The sequence below is a fragment of the Candoia aspera genome, chromosome 3 (genome assembly GCF_035149785.1).
Source record: "Candoia aspera isolate rCanAsp1 chromosome 3, rCanAsp1.hap2, whole genome shotgun sequence".
NCBI lineage: Eukaryota > Metazoa > Chordata > Lepidosauria > Squamata > Boidae > Candoia > Candoia aspera.
The window spans coordinates 20,831,634-20,850,632 of NC_086155.1; the positions used below are offsets into that span (position 1 = coordinate 20,831,634).

Genomic DNA, 18,999 nt, shown 5'->3' on the forward strand with positions numbered 1-18,999 from the left:
TACAGTCAGCTCCAGGTCTTGTTTTTACCGACTGTATAGATGTCTGCCACCTTTGGCTGCAAAGGATGTAGTCAATCTGATTTTGGTGTTGTCTATCTGGTGAAGTCCATGGATAAAGCTGTCTCTTAGGTTGTTGGAAGAGAGTGTTTGTTATGCAGAGTGAGTTGTCTTGGCAAAATTCTATCAGCCTATGTCCTGCTTCATTTTGTTCTCCCAGGCTATGCTTACCTGTAATTCCAGGGGTCATTTGACTGCCCACCTTAGCATTCCAGTCTCCTGTGATGAAAATAACATCTCTTTTAGGTGTGTTGTCCAGTAGGTGCTGCAGATCCTCATAGAACTGCTCTACTTCAGCTTCTTCAGCATCTGTGGTTGGGGCATATATTTGGATCACTGTGATGTTAGATGGCTTGCCCTGAATTCGAATTGAGATCATTCTGTCGTTTTTTGGATTGTATCCAAGCACTGCTTTAGCCACTTTACTATTAATTATGAAGGCTACTCCATTTCTTCTGTGGTCCACAGTAGTAGATCTGGTGGTCATTTGATGTGAAGTGGCCCATTCCAGTCCATTTCAGAAAAAAAAATTACTAAAGGCAATATTCTCTTCATGGCATTTTGTAAGCAGAGTCATAGTTCTTGGAGATGGTTAGATGAATAATGAATGAGTTTCTTCTATGTTCCCTTATATCCCAAGCTTTGTGTTATATCCATTTTTTTTCTTTACAGTGAATGTAACAGCAACAGGGATTCAGTCCTTTCCTATACCAGTGTCCGGAGTAACAGCTCTTATTTAGGCAGTGATGAAATGGGATCAGGTGAGTAAATGCTGTACAGAATGTTCAACAACAGTTAGACCACACACCATCCTATAATCTTCCAGATGTGTGCAATGATAAGTTTAATCATTCCTAGCTAGCAGATTCAGTGGTAAAAAAGAAAGTAAAAAAATTAAATGAATGCAATGAAATAGAATATAGGGTGCCAAGGAAATGCTCTATAGGCATACTAGCACCCATAGGGCCCACGCTGAGGACCTACAGCTTTCTATAATTTTCATGTATTTTATTCCTCAAAACGACAGGAGCAATGCCATCGTTTTCCAGGAGTCTTGCCATTTAAACTTGGCTTATAGTTATGTAGAGTCCCTCCTTCTGGGGGGAGATGGGCGGTGATAAAAATTTGATAAATAAATAAATAAATCCAGAGATTGTGGAAAGGATCTTCAGCAGCCCTATCTACTATAGAGACTTTAAGTAATTGCAGGATACCTGATGAAATCTCCCTGTAGCTCATGTAATTTGTTCCAAAAACATTTTAGAAATGGGGAAAAATATGTTTCCAATAAATGCAAATATTTTTTGCTTTTCAGTAAAAGGTCTTCTGCAAATGAATGACTTGCTTTGTTAGGAAGAGATCATGTTTAAGAACTCAGTGCAGGTTGGGGAATTCATCAAAGCAATGTAGAAATTGATTGGTAGATGCAAGTATGAAGGGAAATGAATGAGGAGCAAAAAAATTAGTATGAAAGAGAAGGAAAAAAGTGTGAGCAAATGAAAAGATAGATACGTGCTTATGAAGTTCTGCATGGGAATAAAGACCAAAGTTTGTTTATTTTGTCTTAGGTGATGAACTTCCCAGTGATATGAGAATACCATCAGACAAACAAGACAAGCTTCATGGCTGCCTTGAGCATCTTTTTAACCAGGTAAGAAGATTTTACTTTTTTATACATACAGATGAGGACATCTCTGGAGCTGTCCTCTGTGCTGTTGTACAGTGAGTGGAGTGGAGGTTACTTAACAGATTCTGATGGAGTCTTAGCTTAGGTATTCTGTCATTCATGTCACCAAGCATTATCTAATGCAGCATATGGCTTCTAATATCAGCACACCTCTGGAATCTCATAGTCATGGCATGAAAACAATGTTTTTCTCCTAATGTTTGTCTTCAGAACATGGTCTTCAGGGAAACACTTCCTTTAATTTATGGAGGCATTACTGAGCTACTGTGGCCAATAACCCTAGCAACCTTGCTCAACATTTTTAAAGTTAGTTAAACCAGCCACGTTCTACTTGCTAATTTTTGCCAACCATAAAGTTCTAGGAAAGTAAGATCTAAGCTAAAAAGATATCAGGCAATAATTAAGTGGGATACTAGTCTGATTCTTCCAGGAACTCAACGTCATAATCCAGAGCTTTTTCTTGTGTTCCTCTTTTCTCCTATGTAAGAGGAAGCAAGGCTTCAGTGTATGGTAGAGATGCTGTGTCTCAGTTTCTGGGCTTGATCATGGGCCTTTCATCACTTCTAGATCTGATGGAAGATTAAGAGTGTGATGGTAGTCAATTAGACAATGCCTTATTGGAGTTGCCTGCAGAAATTGAACTGTAAAATTGGGTTCCTCCTATGAAAGTCAATTTTATAGTAAATTACTAATATCCCTTCTTTGTGTGATGTATTATTTATGCATGATTGATTTTATTTACTGAATTGAATGACTGGTGTTAATAGAATTTTTAATCTTTTTTCTTTAGATATTAACAGAAATAATAATTCTCTATTAGTAATTGATCAAATTATTGATTAATTATTGTTGGAGTATGACTATTTTTGTTTTGCTTCATTTTGATAATTTTTTTTAATGTTATAGTTGGCTGCTTTGGGGTTTTTCCGGAAAGAAAAATGGAATACAAACATTGAACTGAGCTGAAATCACCACATATTGTATCTTAGAATTTAATAAATTAATCATGTAAGACATGCAGCAGTGTTCATCTCTCTCTAAATTAATAGTTCTTGGCTTGCCTTTGAGGGTATATATGGACAGCTAATAACTATCAACTTCTACTAGTGCTTCATGTCCCATTGCTATCCCAGCCTTCATTAATAATGGCTTTGCTAGAAGCAACATTCCTGCTACTGTTTCCTCATTTTCAGACCAGCAACTCAATAATTTTTATCTGCTCCAGGTTGCTCTTCAACCAAAGTGCAATAGATAAAATGTAATGACGGTTTTTTCGGCAAATAACATTTTATCTCCAGAAAGCCTAGAAGAACGTTAAAGACTGAGTAAATGTGCTTCTTTGCAGGTGGATGCTATCAATGTCCTTCTCAAAGGACCAGTAATAAGCAAAGCTTTTGAAGAAACCAAACATTTCCCAATAGATCACACTTTGCAAGGTAATCTTGCTGGGCTCAGGGAAATTGGTGTTTATTAGTATGTAAATAGCATGATATAACTTCTTCGTTCTCCATCAGTTGTTAAAAGTTAAAAGACTTATCCATTTGAGGCCTATTGCAGATTCAGAATACAACAGGATTACAAGAAGGCTAGAATTTTTAAATACTGTGATAGTAATGTATTACTCCCAGCCTGATGCATTTTTTTTTCACCTGATGAAAAAATTTCCCTGTGTATGTTCCAGTGGCATCTGAGAAGTATATATGTGTATGTCAAAGTCAGCAAGATAGAGTGTCATAGTGCAAATTTGTCCTTTTTTTAAAAGTCAGAGTGACATTAATGCTCATGCAAAAGGGCCAGGGTTTGCATTGTGATGCTCTGTCCACATTTTGCCAATCCCCCCCTCCCCGCACATGCCGTCAAGGGTGTTCTCTTGATAGGAACATAAGAAGCTGCCTTCTGCTGTGTCAGACAATTGGTTCATTTTGTTTAGTCTGATTAACAGCACCTCTTCAAGATTTCCAGCAAGAGTTTTGCCAGCCTGACTTGGACGTGCCAAGGAGGAACCTTTAGCACAGGAAGAGTGTGGTCTACCATTATGCCACAGTCCCTTCATTGTGTAGATTTTAAAATTTGCTAAAAGCAACTTCCTGCCTAAATTAAGCTTGACATCTGATTACTTCATGGACATGTGGATGTCCATGCAGTTTTTTAAAACAGTAATAAAGGTAAAGGTAAAGGTTTCCCTTGACGTAAAGTCCAGTCGTGTCCGACTCTAGGGGGCGGTGCTCATCTCCGTTTCAAAGCCTTGGAGCCGGCGTTGTCATAGACACTTCCGGGTCATGTGGCCAGTATGACTCACGGAACGCCGTTACCTTCCCGCCGAAGCGGTACCAATTAATCTACTCACATTTGCATGTTTTCGAACTGCTTGGTGTGCAGAAGCTGGGACGAGCAACGGGAGCTCACCCCGCCACGCGGTTTCGAACCGCCGACCTTCCGATCGACAGCTCAGCGGTTTAACCCGCAGCGCCACCGCGTCCCTTATGCAGTTTTTTAAAACAGTAATACAGAATATGAAAATGATTGACCACTGCCTTCCTAGTCTAGCCTGAAGCCCTGATATTTTCTAGTGGTCTCCCTTCCAATTACTAACCAGGTCTGAATCTGCTGAGCTTTTCAAGTTCAGCCAAAGTTGTAAGCGTAAAGTTATTTTTAAAATATCAGCCTACTTGGCCAGGCGCTGATACTAAAGACTTACATTTCTCTAATCAAAACTAGTTTAAAACTTCAGACTGGTATGTTTAAGAGATTTCAAAATTGAATACATGGTCATGGATGTATAGATTCATGGACAATTATGAATCCTGCACAAAAGGACATATAGGTAGTCCTCAACTTACGATCATTCATTTAGCGACCATTCAGTTATGGTGCTGAAAAAAGTGACTTGCAACTGGTCCTTGCACTTACGACCATCACAGTGTCCCTGAGGTCTTGTGATCAGAATTCAGGCACTTGGCAAATGGCATGTATTTATGACAGTTGCAGCATTCCAGGATCATGTGATCACCATTTGCAACTTTCCCAGCCGGCTTCTGACAAGCAGTCGATGGGGGAAGTCAGATTTGCTTAACAACTAGGTGATTCACTTAATGACTGCAGTGATTCATTTAATGACCACAGCAAAAAGGTCGAAATTGGGCATGACTCACTTAATGACTACCTCACTTAGCGATGAAAGTTCCAGTGCCAGTTGTGATTTAAGTTGAGGACTACCTGTACGTTTTATTCAGATATATTTAAATCCCACCCTAGGATAAACTACATATGGATGTCTAAACCTTTTTTAAAAAGGTTTTTGCAACAAGTTAAAATTGCACCAATACTTAGATCATGCTCCAGTGATTCTTACATGCCAATTGGAAGAGATTATTCCATGTACTTATAATTGACATTTTAACCCTGTTTTATTAAGCTGTGTGCCAGCAAAGCAACAATTAGCTCAAACATGGGAATTTTTTAAAAATAATAATATAAATGAAACACCAGTAAGAATAAGCAGGTGAAGGTAGTGTATAAACAAGATAATTTTAAAAAATCACACAAAAGGCAAGTAAGCTTTAATCAGAAATTAACAGTCTACTAGAAAAACATGGCAGAACTGGATCAGCCAGTATTTATAAACAGCTAGAAAATAAAATGAGAGAGTTAAATGATTTGGAGACAGACAAAATCTTCTCTCAAATTATTTATGCTAAGCAAAGATATTACGAAGATATAATAAAAATTCTAGAATGCTAGAAAATAAATGGAAAAAAGCTAAGGAAAAAGATAGCAATGGCCGAATAATGACTAAAACCAAAAATATAAGTATTAATTTTTTTCAACAATTACATTCCTCCAATAATCCATCACTAACTAAAATTAATATTTAAATAGATTAACATTCCCAGAACCAGCTCCAGAGGAGATATAATATATGAAATCGCCTTTCAGAAATCTCTTAAGTCTTTAAAACAATTAAAAATGGAAAATCTCCAGGCCCTGATGGACTGTCAGGGGATTTTACAAAGAATTTAAAGAGGTCTTAATACCTGAATTTCTGCTTTTATGCCATACCTTGCACCAGGAAGACCCCTTACCAGATTCTTGGAAAGAGCTCAAGATGACTTTAATCCTTAAACCAGGTAAAAATCCTCAGAAGTGAAATGGCATTTTACAGGCCCATTTTACTTCTTAATACAGACTATAAACTCTATACTAAATTCTTAGCTAATTCTTTAAAAGTGATTATAAATAAAATTATTCATATAGATCAGTCTGGTTTTATTCTAAATTGAAATATATCTACCCCATCAGGAAATTATTAAATATTATACAAATTAGTAAAATTAACAAGCTTTCACTAGCCAATGTTCTTTAAATATATTTATAGCTTTTGATTCTCTGGAACTACAATTGATTTATGGTTTTTTCATCTAACACTGGGGAGCATTCAGCTCTTGTTTAGTAATGGTACCTATCTCTCCAGAAATTTTACATCAAAGGGTACAGCTTTATTGCATGACCACCACAAATGTTTGATCAAATTTGGATGGATTGTATAGTTTATCTCAATAGCTTTAGATTTAGAGTTTAAATAGATTTTACTCTGGTAATAATTATAAGTATGATAGATTTGTATGTGTACAGGCCCTGTGTCTTTACTGACATTTTAGTATTTTTTAGTATTTTCTATATCTTTTTTCTCTATGCATCTTGGATTTATGTTATTTAACTTGATAATGTTTGTTAATCATAATTCAATAAAAATAGTATCTCATCAAAACTAGTTTAGTGATATTTTCCTTTACAAAGAAATAAGCTTAGCCAAGATTAGCACAGGATGTAATTAGCTGCTGTTTTATACCACTTTGGTATTATTTCATTGTGAGAACTAAAATCTTTTCTTGTTCTGCAGAATTTAAGCAGAAAGAAGAAACCACTATTCGAAGCAGGAACAAGATTCAGATCAGCATTCAGGAAGATCCCTGGAACCTCCCACTTCGCATTAAAAACCTTGTTGATACCATTCAAAAATATGTGGAAGGTTTGTGAATGGAAAGCTGGAAAAGAACTGTTAAAAAGTTCCATATTATAAAGAAAGTTTAGAGAAGGTTGGGATCAAGAGGAGTAAAATAACTGAATAAATAATGGAAATTGCTGTTAAAATCTTCCCAACTAGAATGTGGTGGTAGATTGGACCTTAGAAACAGAAAACATAGGAAGCTGCCATAAGCTGTCTCAATATTATATCTTATTCCACTGCTAGGGGAATCAATTTTAATATTTTTGTTTGTTATGCATTTATATCTAAGCACAGTACAAAACCACAGTGCTATCCCTGTGAGGTAGGTTGGGCTGAGAGAGAGCAACTGTCCCAAGGTCACTCAACGAGCTTCTGTTGCTGATGGAGGACTAACATTTGATTTCCCTATGCTTCATCCAACACCTATTCTATCTGAAGATGCCTGGGATTAAATACAGAATTTACTGATTCCAGGAATGGATTCTGCCACAGAGCTATGGCTCCTTCCTCTGTAAATTTGATGGATTCTGGTGGTATCAGTCTTTGCAGTCTTTAGATTCTGATACTTTATGGTTCTCCAGGACTTTCATTATGGGCCATGTTTGTGGATACTGCTGGGAATGATAGTTTAGCAACACTTGAGTTGTAGGGAGCATATACCCGATTACAAGGTTCACTTTCTAAGACTGCTTCAGCCCCAGTATCTATCACTAAGGCTCAATACTTACTTACTTACTTACTTATTTATTAAATTTTGCCACCACCCATCTCTCCCAAAAGGGGGACTCTTAGCATGCATTGTCATTTCAGTTAAGGAAGATATGATTAAATTCTAGTCTTTATTTAAGTTTATTTTTCTTTCTAGATGGAAAGAATCAGCTCCTGTTGGCTTTGCTGAAATGCACAGGTAAAGCAGCTCCTGGATCTTATGCCCCTTGCAGCTGACCTCCCAAGCAGTGTTAAGAGACAGACATGCAGTTTGAAGAATATTTTCATTCCATTTCAGGGGAGGAATAGTATTAAACTATTATTTTCAGGATTTGGGATGAGATTGGACACCTCTATTCATCCTAATCTTCTCGCTGGTCTTGTGAAAAACTCTATTCCTCACGGTGAGGTGGGGAGAATAAACCTTTTGGCATATATCAGCATTGTCATATGGGCTGCCATGAATCATCTTACTTATTTATTTAAAGCAACAAGCCCAAGCAACACATGCAGTAGCTCCAGCCCAGTGTTTCTCAACCTTGGCCAGTTTCAGATGTGTGGACTTCAAGTTCCAGAATTCCCCAGCTAGCACTGCTGTAGCCTATTGATCCCAGTTCTTGTTTCTCTTTCCTCTTCCAGATACAGAACTGCAAGTTAGAAGAGATGTAATTTTCTGTCAGGCCCTGGTGGCAGCCATTTGCACATTTTCAGAGCAGTTATTGGGAGCGCTCAACTATAGATACAACAACAACGGAGAATATGAAGAAAGCAGCCGGGAAGCCAGTAAGAAGTGGCTGGAGCAGATAGCAGCTACGGGAGTGTTGCTCAACTACCAGTCCTTGCTGTCACCCAGTGTGGTAAGGCTAGAAAACCATTTCCTCAAACTTAGAAAACCAAAATAAGGAAGTGTGCAGTTCTCTCATTACTCATCTTCTGACCTAAATATATTTGCAAAGGCTGGGAAAATGAAACTGCTTTTGTTTGCAGCATTGTGTAATTTGCATGGAAAATAACAGTTCAGTCCCCATTCACACCTCCGCATGCTGGTTTCTGGTGCAGCTGGGAAATATGTGCAAGGATCTCAAGCTAGTGGGCGGGACCCGGTGCATGTGTAGCACCTGCTTAGCCACCGTGGCCAATGCAGCTAAACTTCAGATTCTCCTACATGTGCCAAAGGAGAAGCTACTTTGGGCAAGGGTGTGAAGGGATCTGAGAGGTCTGTATATGTACATGTTGTCTTAATAGGTACAAGAAGAGAGAAACTGGGTTTGTATGTTGTGCAGGGCACTGTCTGGCAGAGTGTTATAGCTACAAAATTGCACCTTTAATAATTATGAGAAAGTTAGTGAGTGCAGTTCATTGCTGGAGAGCAGGCTTTGCATGCAAGAAGAAAATTGGTCAGGGAAGTTATTTCTAATTGGTAGTGGCAGTCATTGCAGGCAGTACTGAATAAACAGACCAAGAGTTTGATTCACCATACACAGCAACAAATCCATCTGTTTGGACTTTTCTCTCCTTTAAGTGACAAGCTGTACCTGTCCATATTATGTCTTCTGTGCAACCATGTTAAATGTGCAAGAGTTTTATCTTCTTGGCTTCTCACTCAAAAGACAAAAGCAAGAAAAGTGGATGTACATTGTTAAAAAAATTAAAGTTAACCACATTGTAGCAAGATTAATGCTGTACAGAGTATTAGCTGTAAGGGATAGCTAATTGTGTGAAGTGTTCTGTCCTCTGCTGGTGAGAAACCGCATCTTGCATTGCACTGAATGTGTTTGCAACATGGAAATGTACCAAATATAAGGGCAATTTTTTTTCATAGTCATTTGAGTCTCAAGTTCTTGTTGCTCACAAAGTTTTAATGTATCTTACGATTTTTAATGTATCTCACCATATGAGTCATGTGGTGGACAATGTATGTTAGAGGTGCAGGCTTACATTTAAAAAAAATCAGAAAGTGAATGCCTTTCAGAGAATGAAGGGTTCAGACATGGTCTTAGTCACAGTCACAACCTGTCTATCCTCCTTTCTATAATTCCAGTTGTTGTGAAGAGAAGGTTTTGTGTATCCCTTCTTGACATCTATTCACCTTTTTGTCATATTTCTTTCTCCCTTAGAAAGAAGAGCGAACCATGCTGGAAGATATTCAGGCCACCCTCTCAGAGCTGGACAAGGTTGCCTTTTATTTCAAGCAGCTGGATGAGTGTTTTGTAGCAAGTGAGTTTAGATGCTGTCTCCCTTGACTTTCTAATTTTTGTATGACTTTTGTTTGTTCGAATGGTAAAATAATGCATTCTGTTGCCTAAATCACAGAGACTGGAATTTCAGTAGAAGCAGAAAAAACCTTTTATTTTCTAAGATGTACCTTTTACAACCCTTAATCCAACAGAAGTTGCACAGTTTAAGAGCAGTATCAAGGAAAAATGAAACAAATGAACTACAAATGGGTTTCATTTTCATAGTTTCCTCCTGTTGGTTATCTTGTAATACTGTTTCCCCCCAAATTTGTGATATCCTTTTTCTTGTTTCCTCCAGACACTCATGTCTTTTATCACGTTGAGGGAAATCGGCAAGTTTTGAAGGTAACCTTATTCCTGGATAGTTACTACTTTTCCAAACTACCTTCCCGATTTCAGAATGGAGGAAGTCTGAAACTGCATGCAGTGCTCTTTACAAAAGGTACAGGTGGAATCCTTTTCTTTCATGCATTTATTTATATTAAGTCCCTAACATAGTTGAACTGAAATCTTGATGAAGGCCAAGTTAGTGGAAGTTAAATAGACAAATAATTTCAAAATTTTAAGCCTAATCAAGGCAGATAGACAGTAGATACTAGAAAGTATTTTTCACAAATTTAATGGGATGAATGTTTGATCACCAACCCATAAGTAAGCATCCTTTTTTTGACCTCACATCAACCCTTGGCAAGATTAAATGGACAGAATAAGATTATATCCAATTAATTCAAAAGATTCCCCCTTTTCCTATTACCGAATAATGATAATAATGGAACGTATGAGAATTGATAACAGCTGCTTTAGACTTTTCATTAAAATATTTACAGCCCTTGAAAACCTGGAAGGCCAAGTCCTGCCAAATGGGTCATCTCAGGAGGAACTTCAGCATCAAATCAATTCCTACTCTCTTGAGAAGGTGCAACAGTATTATCGCAAGCTCAGGTACCATAGCATCAAAAGAATACTGTTTGTAGACAGCCATGGCAACTGAATCAAAATTATTTTTAAAAAATGTATCCATGTTACCACTATACATGACACTTAACATTAGTAAAGATAGGAAGCTTTATTTTGAACCTAGTGGGTGGGACCCATGGCATGTATACCACCCTTTTAGCCTCAGTGAACAATGAAGCTAAACTTTACATTTTCTACCTGTGTCATAGGAGAAGCTTTATTCTGTTGCTAGAAATTGACTATTTGAGTTAAGTCATACAAATAGGAGTTCCTTTCGAGTTTTATTTTGAATTTTAATTATATGTAGGAGAGAGAGTGATCAAAGAGAGAAAGGGAGAGGGCAATAGAGGGCTGGAACTGGAAATAGACTGTCAAAGCTGGGTGCTAGATTTGGCGAGAATGTGGAAAGGAACAATTGAGAAGAAAGGTGTGGGCTCATTCCATAATTTGTGTGGACCTGGCCCACCTCTTGTACTCTTTTATAATTGTAGAAGAATTGGAATTGGAAATCTGTCTAATTTTAATCTGTCATTACTCTTTGGACCATCCAGGTGTAGTTAGGCCATGTGTGAGCCTGCAGTGATTGGTTCCTTTTGGGAATTAAAATGCTTCATAGGAATGCTTGAAACTGCATAATTATAAACTAATTATTGCTTAATTTCAGGACATTTTACCTTGAACGATCCAACCTGCCTACAGATTCGAACACCACAGCTGTGAAAATTCATCAGGTATAGTAACCTTTCTGCTCATATATTCAGTTGTTTGGCAAAGCGGGAACTGGTGAGGCTGCTACTTCAACTGTTAAGATGAAAGCTGTTGCTTATAATCTAACAGTTGCAGAAGGAGAGAGATCAGGCTTAACCTACTGTGTGAAACAGATCAAACCGGACCTCCTTATTAGCTAGAGCAGGCTTCCAGAAGCTGGTGCCTTCCAATATGTTCCCAGCCATATCTGAAAGGTGATTGGTTGAAGGAAGTTAACCAAATGTTTTCACCCAGTGCAAAATAGTGTGATAACATTTTCCAAATGTCCTCCAAGTTTCTTCATACGCATTTTAAGTGTATAGCTAAAAAAGAGAGAAACGGATGAATTTAGCTGTCAGGAATGTCAAAATACACATGCCAAACTACACGTGCAATAGGTTCCAAGGTTACCTGTGACCTGTCTAATTTTGCTAGTGCGAGTAAAATGGTCTTCCAGTTTCCACTCCATAATCCTGATCTGGATTGCCCTTTGAGGTTGCAGTTAGCCACTTGAAAGGAAATGTACAGACTTCAAACTTTTTAAGCCTGCAGGGTTTTTTTTTTTCCTTCCCAGACCTAAATTCAGCTTTAAAGAATAATCAGGATTGGGACCTTATTCCACAGAGGAAGGATCAAACCATTCTCTATACCATAAATATTAATTCAAATCATTCTTTTCTCTGTACAATAAAAAATTGCATGGAGAGCTCTAGCATAACAATCCCAATTCACAATACACTAGCATCTATTATTTATTTTGTGCTTTCAAGTCAGCTTTTGACTCCTGGCAACTGCCTGGACTAGTCCCTGCAGTTTTCTTGGCAAGATTTGGGAAGTGATTTGCCATTGCCTGCGTCCTAGGGCTGAGAGAGAGTGATTGGCCCAAGGTCACTCAGCTGGCTTTGTGCCTAAGGCCTCAAAGAAGTCATGGTCTCCCGGTTTCTAGCCTAACCACTACACCAAACTGGTTCTTGTATTCTAATTTCGAAACTCATTGCATGGACTTCTCCATGTAGTTGCCAAGAGTCAAGACTGATTCCAAGGCACAAAATAGCAACAGCAATAATACTGAATAGATATGGACATAAGGGTTTGCACTGGATACAACTTTCAGAAAGGAAAGAGGCTAAGTTGTACTGAGAAAGGTTTTCTATGCCTTTGCAGCTTATTCGGCCCATCAATGCAATGGAGGAGCTTTGCAGACTAATGAAATCTTTTGTCAGCACAAAAAGCAATCAGTCTGGCTATTCTAGTAATTACATAGCAGGGGCTGGACTGCTGCCTATTTCTTCTGAATTCTGTTATCGCCTTGGAGCCTGCCAGGTTGTAATGTGTGGCACTGGGATGCAAAGGTGAGACTTTTCCAAATCAATTTGAGTTCCTCTAAGTTTTGGGGTAGGCTGCAGAAAATGACTTGGAGGGGCTGCAAGTTTGAGACTCCAGTGTAGGTTGTAGACATTTTACATTAACGCCTCATGATAAATCTAAAAGCCTGTAGGCTATGTTGGTGTAGGGAGAAATAATTCCAGTTTCCACAATTGGCACTATCTTTATTATTAAAAAACATAAAGTTGAATTTGCTTTAAATATAGACCTATAACATTTTAGTGTCATTTGCACCTTTAAAATGGTTGATGTTTTTAAATCTTGCTTTCTAAATGATTTGCTTCTCCTGCTGTTGTTGTATAGGGCTACATTATATAAAATAATTTATATTCATGGTGTTTTAAACTGGTATTCAGAAAGGAGTGGGATCTTTAAGTTATCAAGAGTGATGTGCAAAAATTAGCTGCAGCCCTATCCATATCTTCTAAGTCCTTCTCAGATATATGTCCCATGAATTTGAATAAACTTACAGGAAAATATGTATGGGCAAAGTTTCTCAGGCCATGTCCCACACATGTGGTGCCCTTACAGTTGCATTCCCTAAGGTAGGCATGAACAGGACAGAATGAATGGGGCCAGGGCAAAGAATTGGAAAAGGAATGCAGAAAACCTAAAGGTAATAGAATTTAATGGAAATGTGGATATAATTAAAATTACACAATATTTAGTAAATGCATTAATGTGATACTCAGTCATTTTTACTTCTATGACATTAGAAATGTATAATTTGGTGACACGTTTTGGAGGGTTCTCTGGGAGGGGTGGGGCTGGAGGCAGCCTGCAGGTTATGGATATCTGATGTATAGGGCTGACTGTGTGTTGAGCTCCTGAATGGAATGTTATTTGTGTTATATTATTAGGAGCACACTGTGTGTGTCATTGGAGCAAGCAGCAATATTGGCTCGAAGTCATGGACTCTTGCCCAAGTGTATTATGCAGGCAACAGACATAATGAGAAAGCAAGTGAGTATTAATGAAACATTCAATAAATAATATTAGCAACCATAAATTTCCAAATGGGACAATGAATGTACAACTAAGAGAAGATATTACTTGTAGTATGTGCTCTCAGGACTTTTATATGCAAGGTATCCACATCATTTAATGATACAGAAGGTAATAAAGAATGACATGTTTATGATAAATACTTCCAAACCTATAAAGTGTGTACTTTAAGCAAAATGGAGAAGTTTTGTTTCACCAGATGTTAGCAAATTACAGTTTTGAGCATACTTCATCACTGGCCATGTTGATAGGGATTTCAGGAAGCTGTAGGGAAGCAACATCTGAAAAGCCACATGTTGCTCATCCTTGGTTTAAAGGGAGAAGTGCAGTCTGTGCAGAATGCACATATTGTCATGCATGCTCTCAGGATACTTGTCAGCATCCTGTTGTATTGTGACACTCTCAGTGTGTTGGGCAGTAGCAGCTGCAAAACACATACTGAAGTCTTTCATCTTAAACAAGACAGAAGGCTACTCTACCACCTGTCAGGGTCAGTCTCGCTTTGCAATAAGGCACGGACTCACTTAATAGATATTAAGGATTTCCGGTTTATTGGAATGGTGGCTGACAGAATGAAAAACGGGAACGGGGGTGCGGTGGTGAGGCGCCCTGTTTATACCCTCTTGCGGGGTCCCGTGCTCCTCCACCCTTCATTGTCCCCAATCCCTCTTGATGGGCTCCTTGATGGCTGTGTGGGCGTTTTCCCGGTGTCTTTCCTTGTCCTCTTGGTTCCGGTGTGTCCTCCAGGGCACCAGGTGCGGCTTATCGCTGCTTATCTGAAGCCCTTCTTTTCAGCTGTATAATGAGTCCATGGGTGTGGGTGCTTTGGGTGCTTTGTTTAAGCACTGTTTTAATTATCTCCTTCCTCTTTTCCTTAATGATCATGATCCACGTTGTGAGGCTCTTTGTGCCTTGCAACGGGGTCATGACACCACCTCCCTCTTTTCCAAAGCTGCTTTATGGCCATGAATAGATTTTCAAATGAAAATAATGTAGTTCTCCAGGGCTACAATGTTTTATTAGTACTGCCAATGTAACTATTCTTGTATGTTTTTCTTTAGGGACCACGGGTTGAAATCTCTGCAAAAAATCTGAAAGTGATGGATCAGATGCCTCAATCTGCACCCCGGTAGGTAGCTATGTTCAGCTATGACTTTTCTGGTGAACTATCTTCTGAGCATGCACACATGTAAGCATACACATTTATCCAGTTAACTTTGTGCTATCATTAATTGCAACAGTTTTATGGCTGTTCTTCAAGGCATATGTTATTCCCCCCTAACCCTTTTGGCATTATAATGACTTGAAATTATCAAGGCATGATCAGCAGCCTGAAGAGTGTTGAGAGACAAGGCTATGGGCCGCATGAAGAGATTAAGTAACTTAATCATTAAAATGATTGATATAAAAGATATAAGCAACAAGCATGAATACTTAGTGCTTTCAAAAAATGGCAAAGGGAGATTTAAAAAAATGACCATGTAGAGCTTTCCAGTCTAGGGAGACTAAAGGAAGGAAGCTTCTCTGGACCTGATGTTCTCAGTGACCCTGAACACATAGCACCTAGCTCAGGGTCTGATGATGCAGAATGGACCTATTTCCCTAGCTTTCATATCTGTAAGAATAACAAGCGGTCAATCTTTATTATTACAACCACAGACTGAAATAATAGCACAATAGGGTTAAATGAGAAGTCAGAGCATGTTACACACCATTTACCCCTTTTAAAACAGGTAGAATTCTAAGTGGAAATCAAGAACAAGGACAAATGCAAGGAATGTTGAATATGATTCTATTGAGCAATCGTTGAGCTACCATGAAATAAAAGGATGTTAGCTGGCGGTCAGCTAGTGATGGCAAATTCCAAAGCTGCTTCAGCAAATTTGGTTACACTTGCAGTTATTCTTTGAGATTCATCAGGCCCAACAGGGAAAGTTTGAATGTGGCAATTCATGTATCTTAGGCACCTTTGTAGATACGACAGTATAAGAGGACATGGACCAAAGTTTCCAATACTCCACAGAGTTAAATTATTAGATTATAAGTGGTCTTCATGCATTTGCCATCTAGGACCATTGAGGGTAAAATGTTGAAATGCAGCAATATATAGGTTCTGAAATATTAGAAATTGCAAATTAGAATGCTTCTCGATGAGCTACGGCTGACTAAAGCAGTCTCCGCGAACAGTGGAGACAACAACCGTGGTGAAGAACAAGGGACCGGCAAATAGACCAGTCCTTTGGAACCACTCTGAGAAGGAAAGGATGGGAAATTGCCCACAAGCACAATGCCAGCTCCTCGCAAAGGGATCGTAGAACAGCAGTCCCTGTTGGATTGAGCACCAGGAGACAAGGGAGACAAATCTTGCTGTCAGCCATGGCAGAGCCTTTAAAAAGGACAGTGAGCCAGCTACACTCACTTTCTAATCACCTTTGGAAATGATCTATTTAACTATCTCATGGATATTAGAGACCTTCAAAACACTTAGTTTAATTTGACACCTGGTGAGTTTTGCCTTCTTTCTACAAGGAATTTTAAATCGAGACTTAAGAGTTTAAAAATGATATATAATTGGCAAAAAGCAAAAAAAAAAATTGATATAAGGAAGTTATAAACAGAGTAGGAGACCAGAGGAATTTGGAACATTTGTACTTTAGCTGTACGATTTGAAAACCAAGTATATAATTAAATGCTACACCCGTGGGAAACGACTGAAACGGAACTAAATCCATATTAGGAACTGAGATTCTTTGAAAGTGGCAAATGGACACTAGAGGGGACTAAAGGACCAGGCAGAAAGGAAAAAAAAGGGAAAGTGCATCTATCACCCTTTAAACTAGGGTTTTAAAATGGCCAATCCTGGTATAACTTTTGAGTTACTTAAGAGTTCTTCAGAAAATGGACTGAGATATTAATAACTAATATCTTACAAAGCATACAGGTTCCTATTGTTAAACCTTAGAAGATGTTAAGGGAGATTTTAAAAAGCAACTTAATACCTGACACAGATATAATAGAACCTGTAAGTATGGAATATAATAAAACTAAAATGGAAATTCAAAAGACAAATCAAGAAAAGGACTTGGACAAGGAGCACCTGCGACAAGAAATCTTGGATGGTGCCTCTTTACTGGATTTACAAAGTAACTTGGTAAAGGATCTGAAGAATCTCTTCGCATGCCAAAGATTGATGAAAGATCAAATCCTGCGACATCACTGGAATGAATTAAAGTCCAAGATTGTGAAGTGCAAAAGGAAGGAGTATAAAGTTGGACTTTTTGATCGGGGATAAATTATCTGTGTGATATTTCTGGTAGCATCTAATGGACTTTTTGCTGAAAAGATGAAGATTTCTGGACTGCGTATAGATATGAGTTAGGTTATGGGAAGAAGAGCTTTTGTTTGTAATTTTAAAAGAGGGTGAAGAGTTATCATGTTAGCTTGTGCTTGGTGTGATGAAGGTTGGAGGCCACATCTTGATTATTGGCTTTCATTTTCCTTTTCTTTCCTCTTTTTTATTTCTTTCTCTTGCATTTTTAAAATTTGTTCTTACTTTTCTTTAAATGTTTAGTTTGTATTTGTTTTTACTATGTCTATTAAAAACTTCAATCAAATAATTACAAAAAATGCAAACTGTTTTTAAGTACACCACAATAACTGGCAAAGGTGAAAGGTTGGCTTGTATTGTCATTCTGAAGATAGTGAGAACATTCCTTTCTCTTCTGTATCTTGTCTGAATTTTCAATATACTTTTTCAGGCCATTTTTGCTATTATCTGTTAGCAAGTCATAGCAGACATTGTTCATATCTCAAAGGCAAAGCAGTATTTTGCATACAAAATATAGTTGAAATAAGAAAGACTTGCTCCTAGCTTCTAGGCAGCTGCTGAAACAGATAGTAGAGGACAAAATATACCAGTTGCCTCTTCAACAGGAATTAGTTTTGCATGTTCATATCATTAAGCATTCCATAGGGAAAAGGGGATTCAAAGGAATCATTACATTCCATAGGTGAATTACAGTTTGCTTTGAATTGCCTATGCCTTGGAGGGAGGTAATATAACACACATCTGTCCCAAATAGGTAAGACCTGGCTTTTCCCCCAGGCATTTGGGTCACTTGAGTGGAGTCCCCTTTTGGTTGTTTTTATTAAGGTGCTGGTTGCCATTTTATATTCTGCATTTTAAATGCGTATGTTTTAAAGTTATGTGGTTCTTTTTGGGTTTACAGTTTTTGGGTTTACAGTTTACGGTTTTGTTGTTGTTGTACCCCACCCAGAGTCATGTTGTTGAGTAGCCTTATCAATACAGTAATAAATAAAATAATAAATAAATAAATAGATTGTCTCCAGATATAATGGACTGCATTCCTAATTCCCTGCCAGCATGGCTAAAGGCATGAAAATTTTGAGAGTATAAGATCTGGAGGGCCAGACATTGGGCATGGCTGCTTTAAAGCAATTTGATTTACTTTGCTCTGCCACATTATCCTTAAAGTTCTTTTTGTAACACCAACTTATATGTCCATTTTTACAGAATCTACAAGTTGTGTCAACCGCCTGCAGATGGAGATTTGTAAGTGGAAAGGAAGCGGGTTATCTTGGAGTCGCAGAAGTGTTCAGTGGAGAGCAGTTCTGCCTGAGTACTGTCTTATGCCAGTGGTGCTATGTCCAGAAAACAGAGGAGGGTCCTGGTTTCTGTTCTTTTAGGCAGTCCAGTGCACTAAGGACTTTTCTTTCCCCTTCAATCCTGCCAGATTATGAGGGCAGGCATGCTTACTGTTTCTGGGCTCTCAAAAACATATTCTCCAGAATATGGATGGATGGAAGAATCGCCTTTCTCAGGTTGCCTGATATAGAACATTGTGGATTCTGAATTTTGGATGGGCACAGAAGATCCAAGGTGAAGCAAACCCACCTGCCATGGTGTTTGGACTACCACAGACTTTCTAGCAAAGTGTTGGCCAGTTGCCTTGAATGAGAGTTTCACAAACACTCACTTTTTTAAACAAGAAAATGTAGACTCACTTGCACTTTGAAATTTCAAATAGCACACATTGGCTGGTTTGTTCAAAGAATTTTTCACTGCATACTAATATAAACCAAACTCCACTCTATAGAGTACACATTCCATGAGACTTTCTACAAGAAATTCCTTTTAACTTTTACTGTAAAGTTCAGGATTTGCAGTTAACATGTTAAAAACAAAA

At 38.1% G+C, this 18,999-nt stretch overlaps 1 protein-coding gene across 1 annotated transcript in view; it reads left to right on the plus strand.

Annotated features, from left to right (window-relative positions):
* PREX1 (phosphatidylinositol-3,4,5-trisphosphate dependent Rac exchange factor 1) overlaps positions 1 to 18,575 on the plus strand; it is a 132,688-nt gene extending 114,113 nt beyond the window's left edge. Inside the window, exons 26-39 of the mRNA XM_063297090.1 lie at positions 730 to 818; positions 1,626 to 1,708; positions 3,090 to 3,180; positions 6,645 to 6,773; positions 7,618 to 7,659; positions 8,100 to 8,317; positions 9,578 to 9,677; positions 9,996 to 10,139; positions 10,525 to 10,639; positions 11,319 to 11,385; positions 12,566 to 12,753; positions 13,648 to 13,750; positions 14,854 to 14,921; positions 18,327 to 18,575. Coding sequence (XP_063153160.1) covers positions 730 to 818; positions 1,626 to 1,708; positions 3,090 to 3,180; positions 6,645 to 6,773; positions 7,618 to 7,659; positions 8,100 to 8,317; positions 9,578 to 9,677; positions 9,996 to 10,139; positions 10,525 to 10,639; positions 11,319 to 11,385; positions 12,566 to 12,753; positions 13,648 to 13,750; positions 14,854 to 14,921; positions 18,327 to 18,369 — 1,480 coding nt within the window. The 3' untranslated portion in view covers positions 18,370 to 18,575. The remainder of the gene's footprint in view (positions 1 to 729; positions 819 to 1,625; positions 1,709 to 3,089; positions 3,181 to 6,644; positions 6,774 to 7,617; positions 7,660 to 8,099; positions 8,318 to 9,577; positions 9,678 to 9,995; positions 10,140 to 10,524; positions 10,640 to 11,318; positions 11,386 to 12,565; positions 12,754 to 13,647; positions 13,751 to 14,853; positions 14,922 to 18,326) is intronic.
* The last annotated feature ends 424 nt before the right edge of the window (positions 18,576 to 18,999 follow it).